Genomic DNA, 26,706 nt, shown 5'->3' with positions numbered 1-26,706 from the left:
CACTTTGCCCACACTGTGTTTGAATAGTCCATAATTATTTTGAATGGGCTGATTTAAAGGTCCAAGAAAAGGTCCATTTGCCTCTCTGATAATGTTCCATAAATGATACCTATCATCACAGTGGTAGCTAATCTTCAAACAGTACAGCATCCACTCGCCTGCTCTCAACCTGCATGCGTGGGGATTTTTATTTTGTTCATTACATTTTCTTTTGTAGGAATCTTCGCCAACATATTCTGCACTAAACAAATGTCTTTCTTTTGAATCACACTGTGAAGGCATGCTCATGAGTAACAAAAATGCCTCTGGCTAGCTGGAAATCTGCCCAATATGATCACACTTCCTTGTTGAAACACCATACAGGAAACAGCTTTTCCTCATGTTCTTGTCACCTATTAATCAGGCATATTAAACTTTCAAAATGAATCACAAACCAAATCCTTGTGCACCTTGGGTGAGGCAGTTGATTTCAAAAATTAGAAGAAAACCTTCAGTCAGTAAATGATATTAAAAAAAAAAAAAACAGTACACATTGAAATCTCACTTCCACTGTCTAGATGTTGTGAATAGCTTTAAAAGGAACTTCTGCTTTAGACAGTTCCAGTAAGCAACAGTAAAATGAAAAACAAAATGTATGCTTTTACATGACATGATTTGGTAATTTGTATTTACTTTAAATTTCTTTCTTCTTCCTCTACTCCTTCTCTTTTGCTTATTTAATCTCTTTTCCCCCTTTACCATATAGATTTCCTATCACCAAGACAAGTTGGTTTAATACTCTACCTCATTCCACCACACACAGCAAACACATTTAAGTCAGTCAGTCACTTTCTCATCCAGCTCAATTGTTTGCCAACTTGACTTTTTTTTTCATTTGCTTGTTCATTTTAGCTGAGATGAGTTGAGAAGCAGTTTTATTCATCACCTCTCTGAATCTTTTCCCCTTCTTATTGTATGTGCACAAAAAATAAAATAGATGTTATAGTGATTTTAAAGGGGATATTTTATGCTTTTTGTGGTTTTCTATCATTTATATACTGTTATAATGTCAGATGTCAATATTAAACATGGTTAAAGGTCCTAAACTCAAGGTGAATGTATGTAAAAATGCTCCCTGAAAGTCAAAAACCAGGGCTTCAGCCTGCTCTGAATGCTTAGTTTGCAATGTTACCTCTACTTTGTTTTCGTGATGGCATCAGCTTGTTCACACATACTCAAAAATGGCCATCCGTTGGTAGCCTTTGTTGCTAAGGTTCTTCCATGGGTTGTTCGCATTGTCACTATTACGGATCGGATTTCAGCTAGAACATGTATGGATGTATTTCAGAAGTTCCCATTTTGAGTAAAGAACGAGAGAGAAGTCAAATCCAAATACTATTGTTTGTTTATGTAGCCTCCAGAGCCGCCGGCATTCTGCCATAGGGCTAATTTCGGGAGCTAACCAATTGGAAGAGAGTGGCCTCATCAGGAGGGTGGCCTTAAAGAGATAGGAGCTAAAACAGCCTGTTTCAGACAGAGGCTGAACTGAGGGGCTGCATAAAGGGCCAGTATAAGATAAATAAGTGTAAATCATGCAAAGGTAGGGGTTAAAGTGGGCCAGAATGATCTGGAACAGTGTTTCCAGCACCTTCAATTAATAAATAAATAAATTTGATTGGCAGTTTCATACATATTAATGTCAAGCAAGTTCATTTTTAATGGAGAGGGGTCTGGCTACTGCCTGTAGAACAGGGAGACTCCAGATAAACCCTTGTGTATAATCCCCCACTCACAAGACAAAAGACTTTTCTTTGTTCAAACTGATATTCATCTGCTGGCCTTCAGTAAGTTTGTTCCTGACATTTATTCAGCTGTTTCTCCACTGTGGAACCAGATGTGTGGAACCGAACAGTAAGAGACAATTTTGTTTTATCTCTGATTTTTTGTCATATTCATTACATAACATTATTGATAATCTCTCCACGCAATAATATTGGTAATATCAATTGGTATACGTATTAATACACTCAACAACAAATGACCGTATTGCTCTGCCTCCTGTATTTGTGACTGACAGTAAACCACTGCAGCATTATTGTCTCTGATGTAGTCAGGCAGATAAACTGATTCAGATAAACAAAGCCATGCCAGGGTTTGTCAGATAAACAGTAAACACAGGTGTGCACAATGTAACTCAGTGATATTTGAAGTGTGAGTTATATAAATGACTTGTGTGGGAATTCTGCACCTTGTTGTCTGAGCTGTCAGAAACGGATCTAGAATCTTTCCAAACTGGTACTGACACAAGACAGAAGAGTTAGTTTATTTTTTCCTTTTTTGGAAAACACGTGCACACTGAGATGTAACCAAGTTATTGACATCGTACACTGAAATGTATTTTTTCATTTCATTTCTCTAATGCTAACACCCTACCCCCAATCTTCTATGTTGTGATAACAGGCTGCAGGTTCAGTAAATCCAGATTTCTATAGTTCTGCCTTTCTCTGTCTGAAATCAGTGCAGTTCAGGTCCATTCAGCTGCTGAAGAACTATGAGGCAGCATGTGAAGTAGCAGGATTGGTAGATATATTTGTGAATGTATTAATATATTTTATATAAGTGATTACAGATGTGGCTGAAATTATTGGTGTCCTTGCAGTGGGACAAAACAAAAAAGTTGTGAAAATAACTGAATTCATGCTTATTCCACAAAGACATTCTAAAGTAGCCTGGAAAAATTATTGGTACCCTTTAGAAGTTGTAAGAAATAATTGATTTGTAGTGATACTTTAAGCAGACTATTGTGTTTTAATTAGTATCACATGTGTTTTCAATCTTATAATCACTCATGCAGCCAGTTTAAAAGGAGAAAATTACTCACTCTGCTGTTGGTGCCACTGTGTGCATTACATTGAACATGGGAAACAGAAGAAAAACTAGAGAGTGGTCTGAAGACATTAGAAAAAGGTAATAGCCAAGCATGGTCAACGTAAATGTTAGAAGACCATCTCCAAAGAGTTTGATGTTATTAAGAAGTTTAAGGTCCATGGAACTGTAGCCAACATCTCTGGATGTGGTCGCAAGAGGAAAATTGGCCTGAGATTGAACAGAAGAATTGCTTGAATGGTAGAGAGAGATTCAAGCTGATCTTCAACTTATGGGTACAATAGTTTCAAGTCACACCATCCGTCGCTGTCTGAATGAAAATGGGCTCCGTGGTAGAAGACCCAGGAAGACCCCACTTCTAAGAGGGTAACACAAAAAAGCCAGACTGGACTTTGCCAAAATGCATGTTGACAAGCCACAGTCATTCTGGGAGAATGTGCTTTGGACAGAAGAAACAAAATTAGAGCTTTTGGTAAATCACACCAACCCTATTTTTACAGAAGAAAAAATGAAGCCTTCAAAGAAAAGAACAGCATGCCTACCCTAAAACATGGAGGAGGCTCAGTGATGCTTTGGGGTTGCTTTGCTGCCTCAGGCACTGGGTGCCTTGAATCTGTGCAGGGCACAATGAAATCAGAAGACTATCAAGGCATTTTGGAGTGAAACATACAGCCCAGTGTCAGAAAGCTGTATCTTAGTCGCAGGTCATGGATCTTCCAGCAGGATAATGACCCCAAACATATGTCAAAAAGCATCCAAGAGTGGATGAGAAGAAAATGTTGGCCTGCTATAAGTCCTGATCTGAATCCTTCTGAACATCTGTGGAAAGAGCTGAAACAGCAGTTGGAAGGTGGCATCCATCAAACCTGAGAGAACTGGAGCAGTTTGCTCAAGAAGAAAGAAACCTTATTCAGAGTTACAGAAAGCGCTTGACTGTAGTTATTGCCTCCAAAGGCTGTGCTACAAAATATTAAGTAAAGGATACCAATATTTTTGGCCATGCCATTTTCATTTGTTCTACTGTATTAAATAATATGTTAAGTTGTAAATCAAAAGCAAAGTTTCAGTTATATTCAATGTGAAATAAAGAATGGTGGATACCATGTACTTCTGTCAATTTCAACTTAATACAGAGAAAATTTCTTTTTTTAAAAAAAAAAGGTGGTACCAGTATTTCAGTCACAGACAGCAGGATGAAGCAGCTGCAGCTGGAACTACAGAAACAGCAGATACCTGCTCAGCCCACTTGTCATCACCTCTGACCCTCAGCAGTGGTCTTCACTCAGGCCTCTAATTCTCAAGGTCTGAGGGTAGCACACTGGGTGAGTACATAGCTTCAATTCAGCATCACGCTTTTTCCACAGCTGATCTGTACTGATGAGTGCCAGTAATCTCACTGGGTTGTGCATATTTTCTTTACAGTCACCAGAGATCCAGCATGATCTGAACCGAAAGGTTCTCTGCGATCACAGCGAATGGATACGTCTATAATTCTGTGACATCATCAGGAGATCTGGATCAATGGACCTGATGCTACTTGTCAACTAAACATACACTTGTGTTTATTTCATAGTGCAATGTTATTTTGTTAAAGCTGTTTTTAGTTAAGTCACGTTTACTTTGCTTGTCTGTGTTTTGTCTTGACTGTTAGCAGTGTTGACTGTGAAAGAGGTTTCTCTGAAATTAACCATATAATAACGCCACTACAGACACAACTCCAAATCAACAAGTTCTCAGCACTGATGTTCATTTGTTTGGTTGGGCCTCCTTTGGACCAGTGGGATCCAGAAAAATATGTCAAGAAATGGTGCTTAAAAGAAGGTTAGAGGATCACATAGCCTGTCCACAAAGAAAACAAGTCCACCAGAGCTCACAGTACAAATCAATTTCAGAGTTATTTTGAGGTGAGTCATTTTTCCCAGCTGCACCACTACACCAGATCTTAGGTTTACATCACCTGCCAAATCCCACTTTAACCCCTGTGCAATATACATCTAGGCCTGGGAATGTGCATGATACATCCCCTTTAAAGGCCAATACAGACATTTTTGCAATAAAACTAATGTTTTGTGTTAATATTCAGTGTCTTGGATTCCCAGGTTCCCCCAAGAATTTCATGGTTGGCCGGGTGGAAAAGCATTTGAGCAGTGTGTAGAGCATGGATTAACAGTCTCTAATGAAAATGAGTACTATTGACTTCTTCACTGATCAAGGAGCTCTTAAAGGCCAGAGTTTGGCAGATTTACCCCAATTTGGCTTCCAAATGATGACTATTGATGTCCAGCACAGAATATCTAGGAATGTGTGCAATTTTTGGGTCATCTGACCCACCCCTCATAATTTCAAGGAAATTTTAATTTTGATGAGTAAAATTACACATATCAATCATATATAGGAAGGATAAAGAGGAGGAATTTTGAAATACAACCTTGAAAAAATAGCAAGCTGTTATTTGGGTTGTTCAACAGCTGAGATGGAAAAAAGACAAGCCTCTACATACTGTGTCTTCTGTAACATACAGTATAACTGTAGAGACAAAGAGCTTAGTTTGGGGAGATCTCACAGACAAAAAAAAAAAAAAACAGCCATGCGCAATTTCATAAAAGCTCAATATAACCCTGATAAACTGCTTCAAAGTCGTTCTAAACAATCCTACTAATATGTGATGTGACAACATATGACACCCCTGGCTGACTCCTCCTCTCTGTCTGTCTCCTCAGACTCCTCCTTACTACCTTCCTCTACTGTTCCAATTCTTCTAAACTGTAAAGACAATGTTCAGGTCAGCACCAGTAACAACAGCAAAGTCACCCATTGTTCAGAGACAAAGGCCTGTGACAAATCACTGACAAAACCTTGTGTGTATTGCACTCCAAAGTACAATGGGGGACAAGATTGTGTGTCAGCTTCATTTCCACTGTCAAGGCTCTCTCTGGCAAAGCGCAGTCTGAAAAGCAATTAAGTTCATCAGGGAGACGTACGCATGATTTGAAATTAATTCCTATTGTCAAGCAAAAGGGGGGAACGGATTTTTTTTCTCCCCCGTCGGATTGACTCATCGAGACACAGAGTCCACAGCCGCACTCGTCAAAAAAAATCAGACATGTTTTTAGGAACCCTCTTACCTTCTATTCCATTTCTTTATCCTCTCTGTCATCCATTCCTATTATCGTTTTTGTCCCATCATCTGTGCCTTTGAAAAGAGACTTTTTATAATGTAAGTTACATTTAAACTTGAGATTTGCTAAGTAGATAGTCAGATCTTTTTTTACTGCCACATGTAATGTGTCAGTGTCAGTAAGATGCTGTTATTTATAGCATCTACAAAAACAGGTGTCTCACTAAAGTTGTTTGCTTGGTTAAACCTTCTATTCATCAGAATCAGAATCATCTTCATTGGCAAAGTATGTTTACACATACAAGAAATTTGATTTCGTTTTATGGCTCTCAATGTACTTACACACAACACAACAATTTTGAGAAATATACACAAGTAATGTCCATATACAGGCGAAATTGTTTCTGTTAACGGTAAACAGGATATAAATAGTTTTTCCCTCTAAACTTCTCACATGGTTTCATTTCTATAAATGTTCAAATGATCCAATATTTCACCAAAAAAAAAAAGAAAGAAAAAGTACAAAACTTAAAACAGTTCATCAGAACTTTGTTTTTTCTTCTTTCCTCTCCCATTAATCATCTCACGACCCCTCAGATTTATCTGGTGACCCTTTGGAGGGGCCCCACCCCTAGGTTGGGAACCACTGGACTAAACTAGCTAACTGTATATAAAGTAGTTCAAACTAGCTTCACCTCCAGCAGCTACAACAGCAACATGCTGCCTACACACTGATGCTTCAGTATTAATAATCTCATGATGTCATATATAATAATATATCAGTCAGAGGGACCAAACCACTACTTTTACTTTAATGCTTTACCTTAATTTTGCTAGGAATACATTTTAGTATTTGGTATTTTTACATTTCTGTATTGGTACTTTTACTTAAGTAAAGGATCTGAGTACTTCCTCCACCACTGATTACAGCTTTTCTAAAACAAAAATCCTGACCAAGACAGATCAGTCACTTGTGGACATTTTTTTCTTTTACTTATTCAATTTTAAAGAGCAAATGTTAAAGTTCCAACACGGTTACTGTGTATTTTAAGGCTTATAATTTTTACCTAAAACAGAAATGTGTGTTTTGTGAGGATTAGAGAACCTTTTTTTCAAAGTATATACTGAAGGCATGTTTCAAAGGTGTAAATATAATCCAGCTAAATCTGTTTTGCACAAAAGCTGGATGTGAACTGAAAGCGTGTGTTAATGCCCGATAAAGAGCGAGCCACTTCTAGCACCTGCTCCTCCTGCACTGCTCCCTCTTCACAGCTTAGCTTGCCAGCTAATATTTATACAGCCACATGCTACAGCAGATGTTACCCACATGTAGCAAGCTTTAATCAGAGGCTAAAGCATGCTACCATGTAGCGAGCTATAAACCGGGAGGAGTTCTCTCCTCCTTTCCATCCTTCTGCCATCACCTCATTTTCATGCCCTTTCAGGGAGCATTAAGCCACGTGTAGACAGCTATAAACAGAGGGACGTCGAAGTAACAGTTGTATGGTTTTAGTATATATCTTTGAAGCCAGAAATCCTTTCAATGTGTAATCTTTTATCCCACCTTGCTCCACCTTTTATCCTCTTTCCAGTTGTTCTCCCCCTTTTCTCCACACCCTCCTCTGCCTTTCCTCTCGCTCCTATTTCTGATATTCTAGGTCCCTGCATCTCTTCACAAGATTTAGAGTAGCTATCTTCTACTGAGCCGTATGCCAGATGCTAACACCATGCAGGCAGCACAGTATCTATTAACAGCTGTGAGTCAAGTCGGCAGCTGCTTCTATAGGTGTTAGCCACAGATTTGTCACCCTTGTACCTCATAATCTTGTCAACATGTGACCTTAGAGTTGTGTAAATAATCTGCCCCTCAGCGACAGATGTCCTCTTATGATATCAGAAGAGACGGACATGGGATTATAGTGTTATCTCCTGTTCCTCTATTAGTCACATGCAGCCAAGGTTTTAGGTTTAATTGGAGCACATCATTGGCTGGATGAATTTTGTCTTAGAGCTCAATTTATGTGCATGCAGTACGTGCAGGTAAAATCAGGGAAATTAGGTTATTCTTTACCTATTTTGAAAGCATTTCTTTACAATACGGTATGTGACGACGGTTGAGTCACGCCTGTTATATGTACCTGCAAATGAAGGGAGAAGCACAAAATTGGTCTTAATTTTTCTCTGCATATAAATAAGGCTCTTAACATTTCTTATTCATGGTCTTCTCCGCATGAATATAAAGGAGGAGAGATCAAGAGGTTTCCTAACCTATGCGCTGTTAGCAGATGGTGTTATGAAGCGATTTAGAAATGCAGAACAAATAACACTGTATTTAGACCCATAGAAACAGTGAAATCGTGGGTTTGTTGTTGCAAACAAGCTGACAGGCTGTCACTTGTTGGAAGTAGTTGTTTATGGGTAAAATTAACTAATTTGTGGCCTCTTCAAATATATCTAATCCATGTTCTCAAATTATACCTGGTCAAACAACAACACATTGACAGGAAGTAAAGCGGGTATAAGAAAAAGAGCTTTGACTAATTGAAATGAGTTGATGAGACTACTGTGTGTAGTATGAAAGTGTAAAAAATCTGGTCTACTTTTTGATACTGTAATAGAAAACTGATAAAATATTAAGGCCCAGTGATTTAAGTTAAAATAAGTTTGCCAAATGACTAAATGATGTGGAAAACTAATAGGAGCAGCTTAAAATTGGCAAAATTTGCAGATAAAGCATGACTTTGAACTTTCCAACACTTAAATCTGGACTGACTCTCATCTGTAAAGGCAAAAACACTGTTGCTGTGCTGTAAAAGTGTCTCACATACTGTGTGTCAGGTTTCAAAATTGGCAAAACTGAATCATTTTATTTCTACTGCACTTGCTCATAACAAAAAACAGTATGGGACAGGATATGATCCTGTAGGTACAGGATACACACATCTGATCACTAACACCATATTCACCTCACTTTACCTATTCTAACTTATAGAAAACTTTGAAACTAATCCCATGACAACCTAAAAAAGGCATCAAATAATTATTTTAATAGTTGATAGAAATCTATGAGGTGTAAGACTAGCAGGTGTATAGCTAGTTAAAAAAAAAACAGATCGAAAGGTCTATGAGATCAAAAGGGTTTCTAGTAGCTTACAGAACTCTTCATTGATTGTTACTCTTTAACTTATTTTCTCTCTCTATATATATGTTTCTGTGGCACTGAACAGAAACTGTGTGTTCTTTTCTCCATTTCGGATGAAGCTTATGTTATATGTTGTACTCTGAGCTCCATGTGAAATACTTGGTTTTGTTGAAAACTCCCAATTTATCTGTTTTAATTCTGCATCAATAATCAGACTCACAAAACTGGAAAAGTGCCCACTCCGGTGCCAGCCAGCTGTATCTTCAACAGGCATGCAAACATCTGTAAGAACCAGGATCCGTATCACTGGTGAGTCTATTTAAGGTAATAGCTTCCCCTGGCACAGGCCATCTGACAGAGCTAATTACGATAACGTCTCGGCTGGGAGGCTTCGCACGCTGCCTGGGAAACCTTAAACACAGAGAAACAGGCTGTTTCTCACTGTTTTTCTTTCTTTGTTTTCCCTCTCAAATCACTGTTCCATTCCTTAAGCACTCTTAACTCCCAAACGGAGGCCTTCGTCATTAAGAGGATGGAAGCATTTCAGATTTCTCTTCCTCCTTCTCCTCCTTCTGCACCTTCTCGAGTGCTTGATTGACAGGTGAGACATTTCTGTGGTTGCTGTCTCTCCCAGGTGTCCTGTTGCCTCGCCAGGTTATGTTTATACACGCACACACACACATGCTCAGAGGAACAATTGTGCACACATTCTCACAAATAGGAACGAACACAATGACATACACACTGCCACCGGGCTGTTGATGCATTTACACGTCCCAAAAGACAACCTGTGAAAAATGGGAACTGAGAAATGACGGGAAACTAAAAATAATAGGCGGAGGGTGTGTGATATTTGTAAAGAGTGTTGCTGCCATTGCTGCAAATAGCTGGAAGACCGCATTTCAATTATTATCAGTTTCATTTTGATCCAGGATTTGTGTATGTTTGTCAATATGTTGGAGCTGCCATTGTTCAGGGACAAGACACACATAAAATATCCGCATATATTGTGTTTATAACTATGATGCCAGAGTTTGTGTTGGGTTGAGTGGAGAAAGTTTGCATTTGCTGCATCTTATAAATTAAACTTGTCGGCCACCTCACCCCTATCATTCGGGTGACTCACTTCTATTCACATAGTTTTTTATTAAATATAATACCAAACTGGAAATAAGGAAATTCTCTAGAAAAACTATTTTTGATTCTCCAGTTCCAGTAAATCCTATTAGCGATGAGATAGAGGAGAAACCAAAAAAAAAATAAGACAAAATGCTTCTCCTTGGGCAAAATTGAGTAAAAATTATATTTGGATAAAAAAATAAATTCAATAACAAAAACAATCTTCCTCTAAACTCCAGATTACATGGTTATCGGCTCAAGGTCTGGGATATGGAGGAGAGTTATACAATAAATCTGTATGGTGCAATATGATTCTGTTATGAAGTATCTTAGGAGAGAAGAGTACAGTCATTTAAACTTTAACGTTAACCCAACCACAGGTCATCTAGATGACACAGTTTTTGTTGTACTGTAGCAAAAATTGTTGGCAAAGTAACAATTTAGGAGTAACTTGGATTGTTTTTATGGATGTACATTGTCATGAAACATGTATGTCAAGTTTATAGGACAAAAGAAACAGAAAAAAAACTAACTTGAGATAATTTTACAGGAAAATACAATACTATTTAGTGACTGATCACTTAACCCCTCCTGCGAACAGTCATTGTTCAATCATAACTTAGCGATTGCAACTAGGAACAGCAGGCATGTCAAGCTTTGGGTTTCTTTGCATGTTGATTATGGGGCTCTAATATGAGCAATACTCTGCTTTTAAAGAGTTGTTTACAACTAGCACATCCACTGTGTATTATTATATTATTTCTCCGCTGTGTGGAAGTCGTTAACATTAGTCTAACGTTAGCAGCTCTGTCCTTCTGTTTATTCGATATGGGAAAATTCACACTCAAGCAACCCTAGCTACCATTGTCCAAAATATGATTACTTTTGCCACACACATTAGTCCTCTTCCTTTTCTCCTGTAACATTAAATGTGAAAACATGCTGTTTGACAATATGAATTAATGATACAACACTAACTTTAAGTAGTACTACACCAGTACTACGCTACAATACAAGAACAATGCTGTTTTTTTATTTAGCGCTACATGTCTTCTACATGGATCAAGTGGTGAAGATGTCACTTTTTTGCCTGGGACATGCAGTTTTCCCTTTTGGCCTTTTTAGTATTTTATCATGACTGTATGCAGGCATTATATTTATGACTTTTACGAGATTCTTCTTTTAAAACAAGTCAGTGGCAGCCAAGCATTTTCAACAAACTCATGGAGCTAACGTTAGCTTAATTAGCTGGAAAATTTGTCCGTTACCAACCAAAAATGAGAAGGTTGCTTTTGTCTAAAAATCAGGGATGCATTGTGTCAAAAAATTATAGTGAATTCTGAATTGTAAATTTGCTACCATTATTATCATAAATTGCATGTATACTGTCCGAGAACTGAAAGGTGTAGCAACAGGGCAGCAGTTCTTAACAAACAGTCAGTTCTAGTGTGCAGAAACAAGGATACAAAAGAGCATTTCTGCTATTTTGTTTATGGTAAAACAACCAAAAATAAATTTTGATTACTTCTTTGATTTCTGATGGAGGAAGGTGCGCTAAGCTAGCCAAAACAATATGAAAATTATGAAATTGTCAAGGGAAGTAAGAATAGAAATAAGTGCAATGAAGAATCAACTGGTGCAAGCAATGTAAGAAAGTAATTTGAGTGTCATTTTTATCAGTTTCATTATTTACTTGTGCAAACTTCCAGTAACATGTTTTTTTTTTGGTATCACATTGTAGCTTGATTAACTTGTCTGTCTTTTGATGGTAATAATTTACTACTAGCTCAAGAAAGACTAGAAATATCATTATTAATTTCATTTTTGACGGTTTTGAGTGTTGTAAAATGGCGATGTCAACCTCAAAGGAGAACTTGTACTGCTTGTGATTATAGGAAGCTTCATAAATAACTCAAATTCTACTGTCAATATAATTTCTAGCAGTGATTCTGGGATGCCTGATAAATATGAACAAGATCAAGACCTTCTGACTGACTGTGACATCTGGTCTGGATACCATGGTAACAGTATCCAGCAAGCAGATCGCCTTGCTGCATCAAAGCCTCAATTCTCCATCCAAACAGACACACATGGTAGATGATCTGTTTTTTTTTTTTCTTCCAATACAAACACCCCACACAGGCACTTATACACACTTATTTCAAGTGGGAAGAGGTGTGATTTTGCAAAGAGAGCAGTTTTCTTCAGCCACCCACGGTTTTCTGTTTCATTGGTCACACTGGCAGCAGTCTGAGATTGGTAATTGAATTAATGGGCTGGGGACAACATGGATTATTGCCTCTGTTGGAAAGCATGTCCTGCCTACTGCCTATAGTACAGTTTGCACCGGAAATGAGTGAATAGTGTCTAAACAATACAACAAAACAAAATACGCTGATGGAATCAAAGAAAGAACCTCTTCATGAATGAGAAAATGATGGGAATAGTTGGTGTTTTCTTTAGTTTTTAAGCCCTGTGTGAAGCATTACAGCTTGATGGCAGCGAGGCGTTACTTTCTCCTAACAAGAAAGGTCATTAGGTGCTCTTTTACCTAACAAGGTCCCACTGGAACAATGCCTAATCAGGTCACCTTTAAAAAGACCATAATTCAAAGCTGAGGCCAGTGTATGAAAAGGGCACACTTTGTTTCCTGTGTGTGGTGATGACTTGAATGCGGGTTGTCTTGGACTCAGTTATTAAAATGTTCTTTCATTCTTTCTTACTGGTGGTATTGAGAGCATTTCACATTTTTATTTATAAAAATCTCATGTCTTTGATAGTGCATTCATAATAGCATGTTTAGAAAAATAGATGCTTGGCTCATTTTAAGAAGCTTAACTTACAGTTCGCTAAACTGTAATTTAAACTTAACGATTGCAACTACACAGCAGGCGTAATGAAGCTTTGAATTTCTCCATATGCCCAAACAGTATACATGGGGCTCTGATTAGAGGAATACTCAAATAAGGATTTGAGGTTTGGATTATAGTGTCTTTTTTACCCTTACAACACCAAAAACACAGGAGCAAAAGTGGAAGGAAATGATAAAACAATGTGTTTATCTGCTTTAATGCAGGCTGCAAATGTTAGCATGTCCAGTAAACTACTTTAACAAGCTTATCTGCCACTGTTATCATTGTTAACTGCTATGTGCTAGATGTGCTGGAATAGAAATTAATACATAATGCTAAAAACTGTTTTTTGGAAATGACATTATATCATCATGAATTGATGGTATAATAATAATAATATAACCAAACCTGCTTCTTCTATATACAGTGCCCACACATTCTGGATGCTCTGATTGTTTTCTCATAACCCTGGGAAGCTGGCATCACACCTGAAGCACTCTGACCTAAAATAACCAGCAAATTTTAATTACATCTGGTCTAGAACTTGCATAGAGACATTGTGGGTGTTTTAGAACAACTATGCGATTATGGGAATCTGTTTCAGTCAGACATTTTTTAAATTAAAATCTGATCATAGGAGATTTCATCCATAAGACCCCTTAAATGTCATATCAGCTGGCACCTTCATCAAGTTCCATTTTTAAAGTCACCTAAGGTATTATCATTTAATGTAAAGCAACCTAAAGGAATGCTGTTATTATGGGCCCAAGAAAAGTGGCTCTCTTGTATAAATAAAATAAGTCACATTGAATAATTAAATTAAATAAGATAAAATAACATTTAACACATGAAATTAAAGAGAATTGAATAAAAATCAAATAAAAGCTGGTTTAAAGTTGGCTGTCTGATTGTAAGTATTCCACACCTGCGCCCTGTCATTTTCGTCAGTCTGATTCACCGCTAATTAATCACACTAAATCCATCCTGCTCATGAACCAGCTGTATCACTCACTGACTAAATGACAACAAGGTCAAAATATCCACCATCTGGATTCTTTCAGCAAACACTGGAGCACTCAGGGTGGATTTCAGACAGATTTACATGTGTGATGACAAACAAGTGTCAAAGGACGCAGCCCTGGATCCCTCGACAGTTATCCATTTCATCACATTTGTTAGACAGCTAATCCAACCTCTGTTTACATGAATCAATCGCCTGACAGAAAACTGCAGTTGCAAACATCTGCTTCAGGTGGGGGTTTCCTGCAATTCCCAGAGTGAATTTTGATGAGTGACGAGAAAACTCAAGAGTGAGAGGCTTAAGAAAAGATGAGAGTTGCTTTCTGGAAATGTAACATTTGGTGGTATATTGATGGTCCAACTTTTCCAACAAGGGAACATTTCATGGTATCTAAAACAGACTGCAAACATCCATACTGCAAACACACAGTCACAGAATATAATACCTTATCATCTGACATCTATGTGTACGGCACGTCATCCTCCAGTAAATGCTGTGATTTGCCCTTTCACTTTGCCTTCAGCATTATCGATTGTTCCTCTCCAACAAGAATGGATTCACTGATGTAGTTGACTGTTTCTTTCTTGGCTCTCATGTATTTCTGAAGGTTGGACATTTGGTGGGTTGTGAGTTGTTACAGGTGTACAGAGAATTCTGTTCACTTTTCTCTAATATCAGTCTCTTTCTCATTCACTCTCACGCTCCCTCCAGGCGTTTTCTTTCTGGCAGGTTTCTTTCAGCAACATCTCTGTGGGGAGATCTACTGAGGGAGGTTGAAGAAGAGGGCAGAGGAGACTTAAAAGAAATTAAATTCACCACTGTGAATATATGATTTCTTTAAAGTAGGTCACCTATGCAGTAGAAATGTGCAATTATTTCTGAATTTTACACCCTATGACTATAGAAAACTAAGAAAAGGTTTGTAGATTCCCCATATATACGTATTCACGCCCAGCAGAGCACCAAAGACAAAATTGGCAGAGACAAAGTTAATGAACAGCAGCATAATATCTCTTTACTGAGGCTTATTTTCATTTACAAAATGTTTTTTCTCATCGAGTCTGGATAAATCGCACCCGCCTCCCTGGCTGCAGGCGCGTTTCTCTTGGCACTCGGCTGACGCCGTTACAGCTCACATGGTCGCCCTCTCCACACTCTGTTTTGTCTCATTCCACAGTACTATATATGGCCTCATAAGTTGTAATAGTGGCGCCACACCTCTGCTCTGACATTATATTGTAAAGCTAGTTGTTTTTTGTGTTAGATTCAGCTCTTCTGGATGAATCACAGATAAATTTAGCAGTTTAGCTTAGCTGTAACTTTGCTCCGGTGGTCACTTCTTCCTCCAGACTCTGTTGTGTGTGATTCAACAGTGCAATATTCGGCCTTGTATCATGAAACTAGCTTTCTTTCAAATATACACATATTTTAAAGTATTTAGTGGTGTGATTTCGTATCTGCTTTTCCCTATGACTAGCATAGCAGCTCTGTAAAGCTGTGCTAGTGACGCTTTGAGCTAAAAGGTATGCTCACAATGCAAACATGCTGATGGCATGGCAAGTGTAATAGTTTAGACTGTTAGCATGCCAACATTTGTTAAAAGTATTGCACAAATTGAAATTTTTGACCTGACAATGGCACAAGAAGGAAAGTCAAGGGACCAGCAAAGTTATTACAATTCATCCTGAGAGGGACGTGAACATCTGTATCATTTCTCATGGCTATTCATCCAATAGTTGTCAAGACATGTCACTCAAAACCAAAAATGTCAACCTTATAGTGGCACAAGGGGAGGGTTCACCAAAGTCTGTAGATGTCATCCCACTTTTGTGGCAATCCATCCAATAGTTGTTGGGATATTTCAGTCTGGACCAAAGTGGTGGACAATTTTACTAAAATGTGGGGAAAACAATGTAAAAAAATCACAAAGTTATCTACTATAAGTCATATACAGTACAGCATAATAAGCAGGATCCAGTATTCATTTGTATGTGCAGTAGTGCTGATGTTTGAAAGGATGATGGATTGCCATCATAAAGTAAAAATATATCTAAGAAGATATATATTCACACCTCATTTGCAAAATTAACATTTTTCATTAACTAGTAAATGATGTGCCTGTTGTCAATGTATGCATCCATCAATCTATAGATCATTTAAGATGGGACCTAAAAATTAATCTGCAAAGTCATCACTCTCCAGGCTCAACAGGTCACCCTCAGTTTTTTTTTTCAAAAGCACAACCACCAATCTACACATTTGCAAAACATTCCTTTATTATAAATAAATCTCCTTTTTGTATAAAAACTGGCATGCTTCAACCATGGCATTTTACAGTTTCACAACCCAAGGCTACAACCCAGTTAGCCAAGACAGCAGGAGGAAACACACTCATCTCATTATGCAAGGGCGATCCATCAGACAACGGTGAGACAAGAATGAAAAAATCGTCACGACCACAAAAATACTTACAAGTAGAGAATAACAACAAACATGTTTGAGTCTCATAGATTTTCTCTTACATTTCTCTTTTTAAATATCTTTTTAAAATGTTATCTGTTAAATCTCTTTCCCGGCCCCACCTTTGCCCTTTTAGATATAATGTCTACATGATTTCTGAGTGTTTTTATTTATTTTTTTCTTCTCTTTTTTCTTCTTTTTTTTTTGTAAGTTTTAATAGTTACTCTGTCCACCACAGTGTCCTATGGTATGTCACATTTTTCATGTTGTCTCTTTTTTTTTTTTTAAAACAGGTAAGTTCATGGTAGGACCAATGAGCTGTGAGCAGCAGGAAAGCAGGCACACTGACTGGCTGTTTTTATGTGGTCCCACCTCTCTGTGGTTTGATGCGGAACAATACAAAATGTCTCATGCTTGGATTCCATTGGGCGCTCTGTCTGTCCGCCAATTCTTCAGCCGATTGGCTAAGAACGACGGCTCCTTCTTTTTGCTTGGCCCTGCCCCAAGACACGCCTCCTCTCCCGTCCAATACCCCTCTCGAATCTTCTGTGGTCCCTTCAGATGGCATGATTGCTGTAGCTGACATATGTCGTCTTAGTTGATGAAGCTACGTGAATACGGAAGGGGAGAAAGAGGGAAGGGAGGGTGGAGGTATATAAAGATGAGTAGCGATGGGAAGTACAGGTGGAGTAGAAAGATGATGATAAAAAAAGACAGACCAAGTGTGTGAGGGTGAAAAACAATTGATGTGAAAAGGGACAAAAAAGGATGAGAAGGAAAATAAAAGAGACACATTGGAGGAATGGAGGGGGAGGGGAGGAGGAAAAGAAACAGAGGAAAGAGCAGTTAAGAGCAGATTTTGCTAGAGACAGTCATGTAACTGTGTCACATCCACAGTCCACCTGAGTTGTTGGGGCTTTTTGTCAAACCCATTATGTCTTGTGTCCCCTCAAGCGTTCCATGGGAAATGTCAATGTTTTTGCAGCAACCGCAGGCCTCTAACTGCGCTATTGTTATACTCTGATGCTTTCATACAACCCTTTTATTTGTATTTTTTTTCCCTCTCTTTCACTTGCCATCACACCGCTGGAAAAATGGAAAGAGGTGCGATTCTTTTCCGTTCATTTCAGACTTGAATAATGTCCAAAGGTTTTATTGATATTTTCTGAAGAGCATTTGTAAGCAAAATATCATGTAACTAAAAAATCAGAGACTCTTAAACATGTCTCAATTCTGCCCCTCACTGTTAAATACATGCCTGCTCCATACACACCTTCTTAATTTGCAAACTTTTTGCAAAGTGAAGTGGGTGAGGAGATGACAAAACACTGCAACTGCTAGTTATATGAATGAATTGTGACCGGCTCCCTTCACTGATGCTAATAAAGTGCTGACAGGAAAACACTGTTTGCCTTCACAGCTCTGTAACCTGTTACACACCTGCATACAGTGTTATAAGCAGGCACAAAATTACATGCACACACACACACACACAACTATCATGATAAGTACACACACACACCAGAGGACACCATCCATCTCCACATCCACGTGTAGATTGATGGAGACCAAAACATGCATGCACGTACACACACACACACACAGATAATCATGCATGAACACACACCTAGGCATGCATGCTCATGCACACACACACAAACACACACACACACACACATTCCTGTCATTCCATCCACAGCTTAACACAAACTAGAGCTTTGAAGTGGATGTAACATGGATGTGGATGCACGTCGCTGTCAGAGCTCATGTGAAAATACACCAGGCTTTTTAAAAACTGTCACTGTTGCATCCGTTTGGCTGTGCAAAAAAGTCAGGCGTGAAATTAATTTTCAAATTGAAATTAAACTCAATTTAATTAAAGCAAAACAACTGTATATCTAAGCATTAATGTACACGAGGGAAAACATCTGTTTTGTGGCGCTACCCCATCATGACACACAAATAAAGTGAAAATATAGTGGGGTGTACTTGATTGAGAGACCGAATACAGTTACACTGCATCATAATTAAACATACATGCTGCCAATTCACTACTATTCAGTTTGAACCTCTCTAGAAAATGTGTATTATTGTGCATGAGTATTATATGTATAATAATAAAATGTTATTATGCTCAAACTAGTTGATGTTTTTCAATTAAAGTAAGCTCTATAGTGATTCCTACCAACTTAAACAGCACACCCATGTCCATGTACTGTTTATTATATACACATTATAGTGCACAATAAAACTTTTGTTATTGTTTTTTTTTTTTTTTCTTTTTTCCTTTTAAATCACATTACTAAACCTTACTAACTTTTAGTCTGCTAGCTCTCATATACTTGAGTTTTGGTATTCTGCAATAAAAATATGAGTTTTAATATGAAATAAAGTTGCAGGTGAAAGCAGCAAATTACTGAGTATACCTTTAGGACTTTTTGTTATATATCTGATGAAATAGTTTTATATTGTTTATTATATGTATAATTATAAAACTTTGGTGTTCTCTTACTCACTGTTGGTCTCCATGCTCTCACACAGTTCAGTCTTCACCTCTCCGTTGGGCCGGTCTCCTCCCTTCTGTGTCAGTTTCCCCGACATGGTGGCAGCTGTCACAATGGCCTGTATCATCATGCATCCATTCAGAAATCCATGAATTGTAAATGAATACTATTCACATGGTATGAGCCTATTTAGGTTTTCTTACTCAGTTCTAGTCCCATTTCTCAGTATTGTTAAATTTATCATCCTCACTGCAATCAGTATACATCACATTTAGAAAGTCATTCGACTTGGAAAATGTTACATAATCGCATGAGACTATGATTATTTCATCATGCAAACTAATTCACCTTGAAGCTGCGTTTTCGTTTGGGTACATTCTGCTCGGGGTGGAAGAGGATGATGTAGACCTTGGGCATGTAGAGCATTCCCAGAGACACCGAGGCGGACAGGTTAAGAGAGATGGTCAGGGTGGTGGTTTGGATATACATCTAGAAAAGAGAGAAGAGACGGAGGGAAAAAGAAAAAGAGAGTCATTTATCACATTTCAAGTTGTCAGAGTTAGTCTGGGTAATCGTCCAACTATAGAATATGTCTGACGTGGGAGAGAGGAGGACAGATGGGAAGACAGGAAGTAAAGGATGATCTAACAAGGGCAAAAATTAGCAGAAAATTTTCTGTGTTGACGGCTACAACGAGACACAGGCAGGTACATCAAACTGTATATGAAATGATGGCACCAATAAAGTTGCTTAATTGTCTGTGTGCTCCAGAGAGCTCATCTCTTTGTCTAAGAATCTGAAATAATCCTATGCACTTTTTGAGCCGGCTGATCCACCAGATGGGTGTGGTTTATTGCATCAGCACATTTCAGACAGCTCTGGGTTAGCTGGCTGAGACAGAAATTACACTAAATTGACTTTCAGACATGTTTTGCTGAGTGTTTGAGTATCTAATGGCGGAGATTTAGCCTAGAGGGAAACTTGCTTGAGTAGAAAAAGTTTTTTGTTTTTGTTTTTTTGTTTTTTTTCGAGAAATTGAGCTGTTGGTGAACTGCAGTTTCCCCCTCAAAAAATATCATTGTGATTCTGGATTTATTCAGTTGGGAGTGAGCTGAATGACAAGCAGACAGATACTGTCTTAAGCCTCTTTCACACATAGTTCCCACTAAATTAATGGGATAACCTTTCAGGCACCGCTAGTGATGTTCACTATTTACACATGCAGCTACATTCAGGAAAATATCCGTCTTGCGCCTTTTCACACATAACATGGCAATGCTGGAATAGATGGGTGGCAGGACTAGTGAAAATATACAGTGAGCAGACTGAGGGACAGATATCATGACACCTACTGTAGGCAGACAGTCAAAATTGTTATGTACTCTCGACTAAATTAGACTATTTTATTAGACCACATCAAATCTGCCAAGTAAGCTGGAGGACAGATAATGAAACACTAAGACAGTCAGGCAACACACACACACACACAGGCACACACACATATACACACTGCAGTGGACTGAGCACTAGTCCTCGGGTCCTTAGTGAGTTTCAGAGAGTAGTTTGGAGGAGGACAGACGTAATGACAGGCTTCACCCACACCCCTGACACAGCTGACAAGCTCTCAAGACATAGGGCTTATCAGGCGAGCACTGTCTACGGTTTATAGAGAGAGACAGATAGAGGAGAGGAGGGAAAATGAGGGAAAGAATAGTATAAATGGAAGGAGAAGCCAGGGAGGGAAAGTTATACAAAGACTTGGAGCGAGAAGAAAGGAAGGGAAGAAATGTGAAACAAAAATAGATGTTATAGGACGGGGCAGGGGAGAAAAGAAGAGAAGAATTTGACTCGTGGAGACATTGATCAATTGAGAAAGAGAGTGAGAGAAACTGCAGTAACGTGACATTGTCAAAAAGTACACAGACACACTGATTGAGGCAGTGCTGGCAACTACAGCTTGACAAGAAGCAGAGAGTAGAACAGAGGGAAAGTCAAGCTGCACTATTAACTCTGCACAGCTTGGACCGACAGTTTCTGAACATCACACTGGGGCTGCAGTTTTACTTGGGGTAATGTTTTATCCACCACTGTTGACTTAATCCCTCTATTCCAGACAGCTATCTTCTTTATGTTACCTGCTTTTTTTACAAGCTAACATGAATTACAAACTTCTGCAGCGAATTAGAAGAAATGTACATACATAAAATATCAACTAGATATCTGCAACTATAGAAACATCAGGTGATAGCATTCTTGAGGGAGTAACAATAATAATACTGTATAAAGACACTCAACACAGTAATTTTGGGACAGAGTTTAGGGCAGCATATGCTCAATTTTCAATTTTTAATTTGCTGATTTAATTAAGAATTTATTGTAGTCTGTAAATATGCCTCTAGAAAATCTTTCATTTGGAGAACACATTGGTCTATTTGGTAAAAACTGGAAATTGTAAATGGACATAACAATAAATAAAGCGGATGTGACCTGAGGATTCTCAATCAATAATAGCCCTGAGCTAACTGAATATGAAGACACTGGGTAAGACTGTGTTTAACCAGACCAGAAATTCATAGTATTATGCTCTACAAATAAAACAGTCATAATAAGCCGTCACAGTGACAGAATTTTACGAAAACTGAATATTATGATAATATATCACTTTAAATGGGCAAAAATAACTAAATCATCGCTCTTGCTCTTGAGACTGAGACTCACAGACACGGATACACATTTGTACTTGTATAATTGTGAGGACCTTCCTTACAAGAATACAAGTTCAGGAATCTAATCCTAATTCTAAATATGTAAAACACAAATACCAAGAACCCTCAAACAGATCTTTGAAAAAGCCAGAAAATCCTCCCTTACCAAAAATATCAAAACTCTCAAGGTCTCAAATTCAACTTCGTCCTCATAAATGTAGGGCCTTCACCCTAGTCCCAGTCCCTCAGGTTTTCACACCTGAGTCTTCGTCCGTGGATCGGGCGTACATGTGTCCTCTTCCACAAAGCCCATCATGTTGCATCACCATGTTTCTACAGTGGCCCAGAATGGACAAACCAAACACTGACTCTAAAGAGGGCCTACGGTCACCGTAGGTTCTCCTACATTCTTGGAAGAGGAGGGGGAGGGGTATTCATTTGGTTGCAATCTGCAACCTCAACGCTAGATGCCACTAAATTTTACACACCGTTCCTTTAAAGAGTAATAGGTGATCAATTCCCTATTACTCCTCCGATGTCGACACTTCTGTTCTTCCCTCCACCGCTGCACACGTGGACCAAGGAGAGCCAGATCCCAACCTCCTGACAATCTGAGGATAACGGGACCATCAATTCTGCCCCATCGTTAGACTCACGCGACGCAGTTCAGTGAAAAAAGATAAAATATACATCTTATCGCTTATTAGAGCGACTCTCAAGTAAGGGCTGATATCTGGACAGACTTAGTTATGAAAATGTGTGTTATTTGATGCTAAATGCTGATGCTTTGATATTAGATGCTTATATTTGATGCTACATAATATAGTTTGTATGCTACATGCTAATGTTGTGATGTTAAATGCTTTGTGAGAGCTCCACTTTGATAAGCTATGTTGTTCCGGTTGATTTGACTGTATATTCAGTTCTACCTTTGTGGTGATTTCATCCAGTTAGACTTTGCATGCCTTTCTCTCCTTCTTACTCTGACTAACATACACACACATGCAGCAGAGTGAGCACCCACAGTTCACGCTCAACTCAGGCCGGGGGTTTTCATTCCTCCCACACCACACACACACACACACACACACACATATCTGCCTGAAGGTGTAAGTTGATAACTATGACAATAGCCAAAGGGAAAGCAGAGTGCAGAGCCAATAAATTGGAGGCAAATAGACAAACACACAGAAACACAAACCCCTAAAGACAAAGTGCAGTATGTAGGTGTTTTTCATTTACCATTAATAATATATCCTGCACATAACAGTATACAAACAGTACCTGTATGTATAGACTTTGCATGTATTTTCTTTCCCTGGATGATATTCCTATCATTGCATTACAGAGTGTGTTGACCAGGGGTAAAGAGCTCCACTTGCAGCTCCTCTACAGGCTCTGAAAGCAGTTAACAATCCACTCCCATCTGCTGACTTTCACCTTGACCACAAGATCACACACACATACACACAAAGAACAGACACAACGCTGAACTTTACAGTTGTCTGAGACAGATCGCCAATTAAGCGAGAGGGAAAAGATCATGAGAGAGATGCAAGAGGGAATCTGTGGATCTTCTTTTTCATATTTCCTGCCAACAAATTGCACTCGACTGAACTGTACTGATACAAGGATCAGTAAGTGGTTGTATCAGAAAGGAACAGATGGAGACAGGAAAACATGTTCTCAGAAGGAGAGAAAGAGGAGTGAAAATGAGATGGAGTAAAAAAGATTGGATGAAGAGGAGAGTGAAAATGGAATACTACAGAAAGTAAAGGCAGAATAACAGTGGAAATGAGAAAACGAGAGGAAAAGAGAGATTCCCTTAAGCAGTGAACTTGTTCTTATCAAAACAGCATCGAGTTTGCTGATAGCCGCTTCCATTACATCTAGCCTTTGGTTCAAAGTTGTGGCTTCCAGCTGTTGTTTACACAAAGACACACACACACACACATACACACAATGAAGATTGAAAACTCTCCTTCTCCACCACCTTGCCTGTCCACAGATAATGGCTAAAATGTAAGCATCAGTCGAAGCACTCTATTATCCCAAAAGTCAGACTCGGAAAGTAGACGATTAGCTACGGATGGCTGCATACAATGTGTTCCCTTAAGGTTTAAAACATTTACAGACGCAGTATCTTTGGTCTATGATAGGAAGAGATCCAGACAGAGAAAGGGTGAGGGGATAGAGTGATGGCTAATGTGTTTTTAACACCTGGGGAGAGAAAAGGAAGAGGTAAAGGATTGAAAAAAAAAAACCGAAAGAGGGGAGAAATGTACACTAGAGTTTTTGGACAAATATTTAGCTTTTTGTTGCTCTTACTTTCATTCTTACGGTTAACGAAAGTGATGCTTTTGTAAATTGTTGGTTGGTGTCAGGAAGTGAAATTAGCAGCGCTGCACTGATTACACAGGAGTGTTTTATTGTTTATCTTCATCTTCATATTTCATCTCTCGGGGACTTGTTCTATTTTCTGCTCATAAGGAAATTGCTCATCTAAGGATTTTTGTCTGCTGGACACCTTGTTATTTTTCAATTAGTGCTTAAAGGATAAGCCCACTGTTGTTCAGCTTTATTACAATGTTGATCACCATCATTTATCACTGCACATAGCAGAACTTTGCTGAGAGCTTTTTATTTTCCCGAGCAACTTAAAATGTAAGCACTGTATATTCTGCATGAGCAGAATCTGAAAGAGGACCCATACTGAGCATATTTGCGAAAAATTAGCTTGTCCAGGTTAACTTTTTCTTCACTGTGACAATATTTACTGAGTTTGTTGCTCCCCTCAGATCTTGTAAGTCACAAAAAGCATAAAGAGAGAATATGGAAGCAGTTTTTTAATGTGAATATAGTTTGAGCCATGCACAGTGTAGCATATTTGAAACTGCTGCGATGATCCCACATTACTCTGACTGTGGTGGCTGTTTTGGTTGGTTGCCAGGGTGACAGCAGCGCATGGAGGATGCACTGAACATTATCAGGCTCATGCTTGGAAAAGACAGGAAGAGAAACACTCTGCTGCAGATGGGAAGGTTTCGAGTCAGCTGAGCTGGTTTGGTTTGCCAGATGTATCCAGGTGTCAGCGAGGCCTGGGCCTGAGAGATGAGAGAGCAGGATGCCAAAACAAGATACAGATTTGGGTTAAAAGGAGCAGGGCGCAGGGGAGTTGATAACTGTGTTGATGCAAAGCTTACGGATACACCTCTATTATCAGATGATGTTATTAATACATTTGGAGATTGTATATTTCTGGTATATTTGACCGGATATGATAATGAGATTTGTTTTCTCACAACAAGTCATAATTTATGGTATTGTTCAACATTAAACAGCACATATCTAGGACGATTTAAACAGAGTAATATAAGCCATTCATGACAAATTGGTTTTCTAAAAGGGGAGATTTTTGTCTGTATCTGACCAGTTTGTAGATGGAGGAGTGGAGTGTGTCTGATGAACCTCCTGATGGACAGACGATTCTTCTAGCAATAGTCCTGGTTTCTGCTTTCTGGTGTTTACTACATTTCTTCCTTGTTCAATTTCAGACACGTGTCCTGGCGCCACTTTTTATCCACAACACGGAGGTGGATGTGATAGGCCTGTCAGTTTTGAAAAAAAAGCAAGGAAAAAGTAGGACTTATAGGCCTTAAACCAACTATGTGTGTAAAAGTCGTATTTGTGCTGCTCTCTTGGTCATGTTTCTCTTTATATATATATGAGTCATCTGCAGTGGCAGCCAACATTGCCACACTGAATGTAAAGCTTTAATATAATAGCCGCTTAAGGATGTAATTCCTGATCCTGACAGACAGGCAGAATGGTAGTTAGGCCACCCATCAATAAGTTAAGTGTAGAGAGAGAAAACCCATATGATAGCTGATGCTGATACTGTCGATGTCTATTCTGGGTCGACTTGGCTGCACTATAAATGGCAGTCTGAAATAGAACGTACAGCTTCTGGACACTAGATCAGCAGCCAATTAATTAGCCTATCCTCTTGCAGACACTGCAATTTCCACACAATGATTTCTACAGAAGGGAGACATATGTGACACGCACACATTAAGTTAAGACCTAAAACTTATTCTATCAATAAAGAAGAGCATTATCATGGATGCTGTGCATCATTTGTGGGCTCCTTATCTTTTCCAATACACCTTTTACCAAAACTTTAGCTTTCTGAGGACCTACGTTCACTGCAAAACAATGGCAGTAACAGTGAGGTAGCAATGGTGTTTATCCCTGCTTTTGAAACCGAGTTGTAGGGGATTTATTTAGGCATTACGCAGTGAAATGTGCAACACTTGAAGCAGTTGGAACGGTTGTATGCGCACGCACAGACAAGCATGTATTCATTTAAACTTGAATGAGAAGCGTGAGCAGAGAAACTCACATCAAACACACAAATCCCGGCTTCTCGTGCTTGATGAGCCAAGACACAAAGCATTCTCGGTCATTACACTACTTCTGTGATTATTGCATTTCCTTTCAAACGTACCACAGAGTAAGACAAGGGTGGTGAAATCAAAGAGCTCTGGCCAGTAGCATTCCCAACGTTGCCTGACATCAGAGAGGGCGAGGGAGATAGAAAGATGGAGAAAGAGAGACAGATGGTGTGACTGTGAAAAACAGTGTGTGTAAGTGGGAGAGAGGATAAATGAGGAAATAAAAGAAAGAAAATCAAGAAAAAAGAAAGCAGTCGCTGACAGGAAGTAGAAGTGGACAGAACAGAGAGAGAGAGAGATAAAGAGAAATGCAGCAATGACAAAGCAGTGCAGAAGGACGGGGACTGAACTGAGGAACAAAGACTTGTATCACGCCGCAAATTTCTCTAAAATCTTGATAGGAAGAAGTTTCACATTGGAAGAACATCTGCCCTTCACTTTGGACACTGCTGCAAAGAGTCGCCGG

At 38.8% G+C, this 26,706-nt stretch overlaps 1 protein-coding gene across 8 annotated transcripts in view; it reads right to left on the bottom strand.

Moving 5' to 3' along the window:
* The window catches only part of grm8a (glutamate receptor, metabotropic 8a), a 301,421-nt gene that overhangs the window by 53,006 nt on the left and 221,709 nt on the right, over positions 1-26,706 (bottom strand). For 2 of the 8 annotated variants that reach the window (XM_067581366.1, XM_067581370.1), the window contains 3 exons: positions 19,430-19,570; positions 19,094-19,199; positions 14,402-16,009 (listed from right to left, as the gene is read on the bottom strand). In XM_067581366.1, coding sequence (XP_067437467.1) covers positions 15,915-16,009; positions 19,094-19,199; positions 19,430-19,570 — 342 coding nt within the window. In that variant the 3' untranslated portion in view covers positions 14,402-15,914. Of the gene's footprint in view, positions 1-14,401; positions 16,010-16,369; positions 17,185-19,089; positions 19,200-19,429; positions 19,571-26,706 lie in introns of those variants that run through there. The other 6 variants (XR_010925657.1, XR_010925656.1, XM_067581367.1 and 3 more) reach the window with 6 other exon arrangements.

Source organism: Thunnus thynnus, chromosome 23 (assembly GCF_963924715.1).
Source record: "Thunnus thynnus chromosome 23, fThuThy2.1, whole genome shotgun sequence".
Taxonomy (NCBI): Eukaryota; Metazoa; Chordata; class Actinopteri; order Scombriformes; family Scombridae; genus Thunnus; species Thunnus thynnus.
The sequence above is the reverse complement of the archived record's forward strand: the minus strand, read 5'-3'. Positions and strand labels throughout refer to the sequence as shown.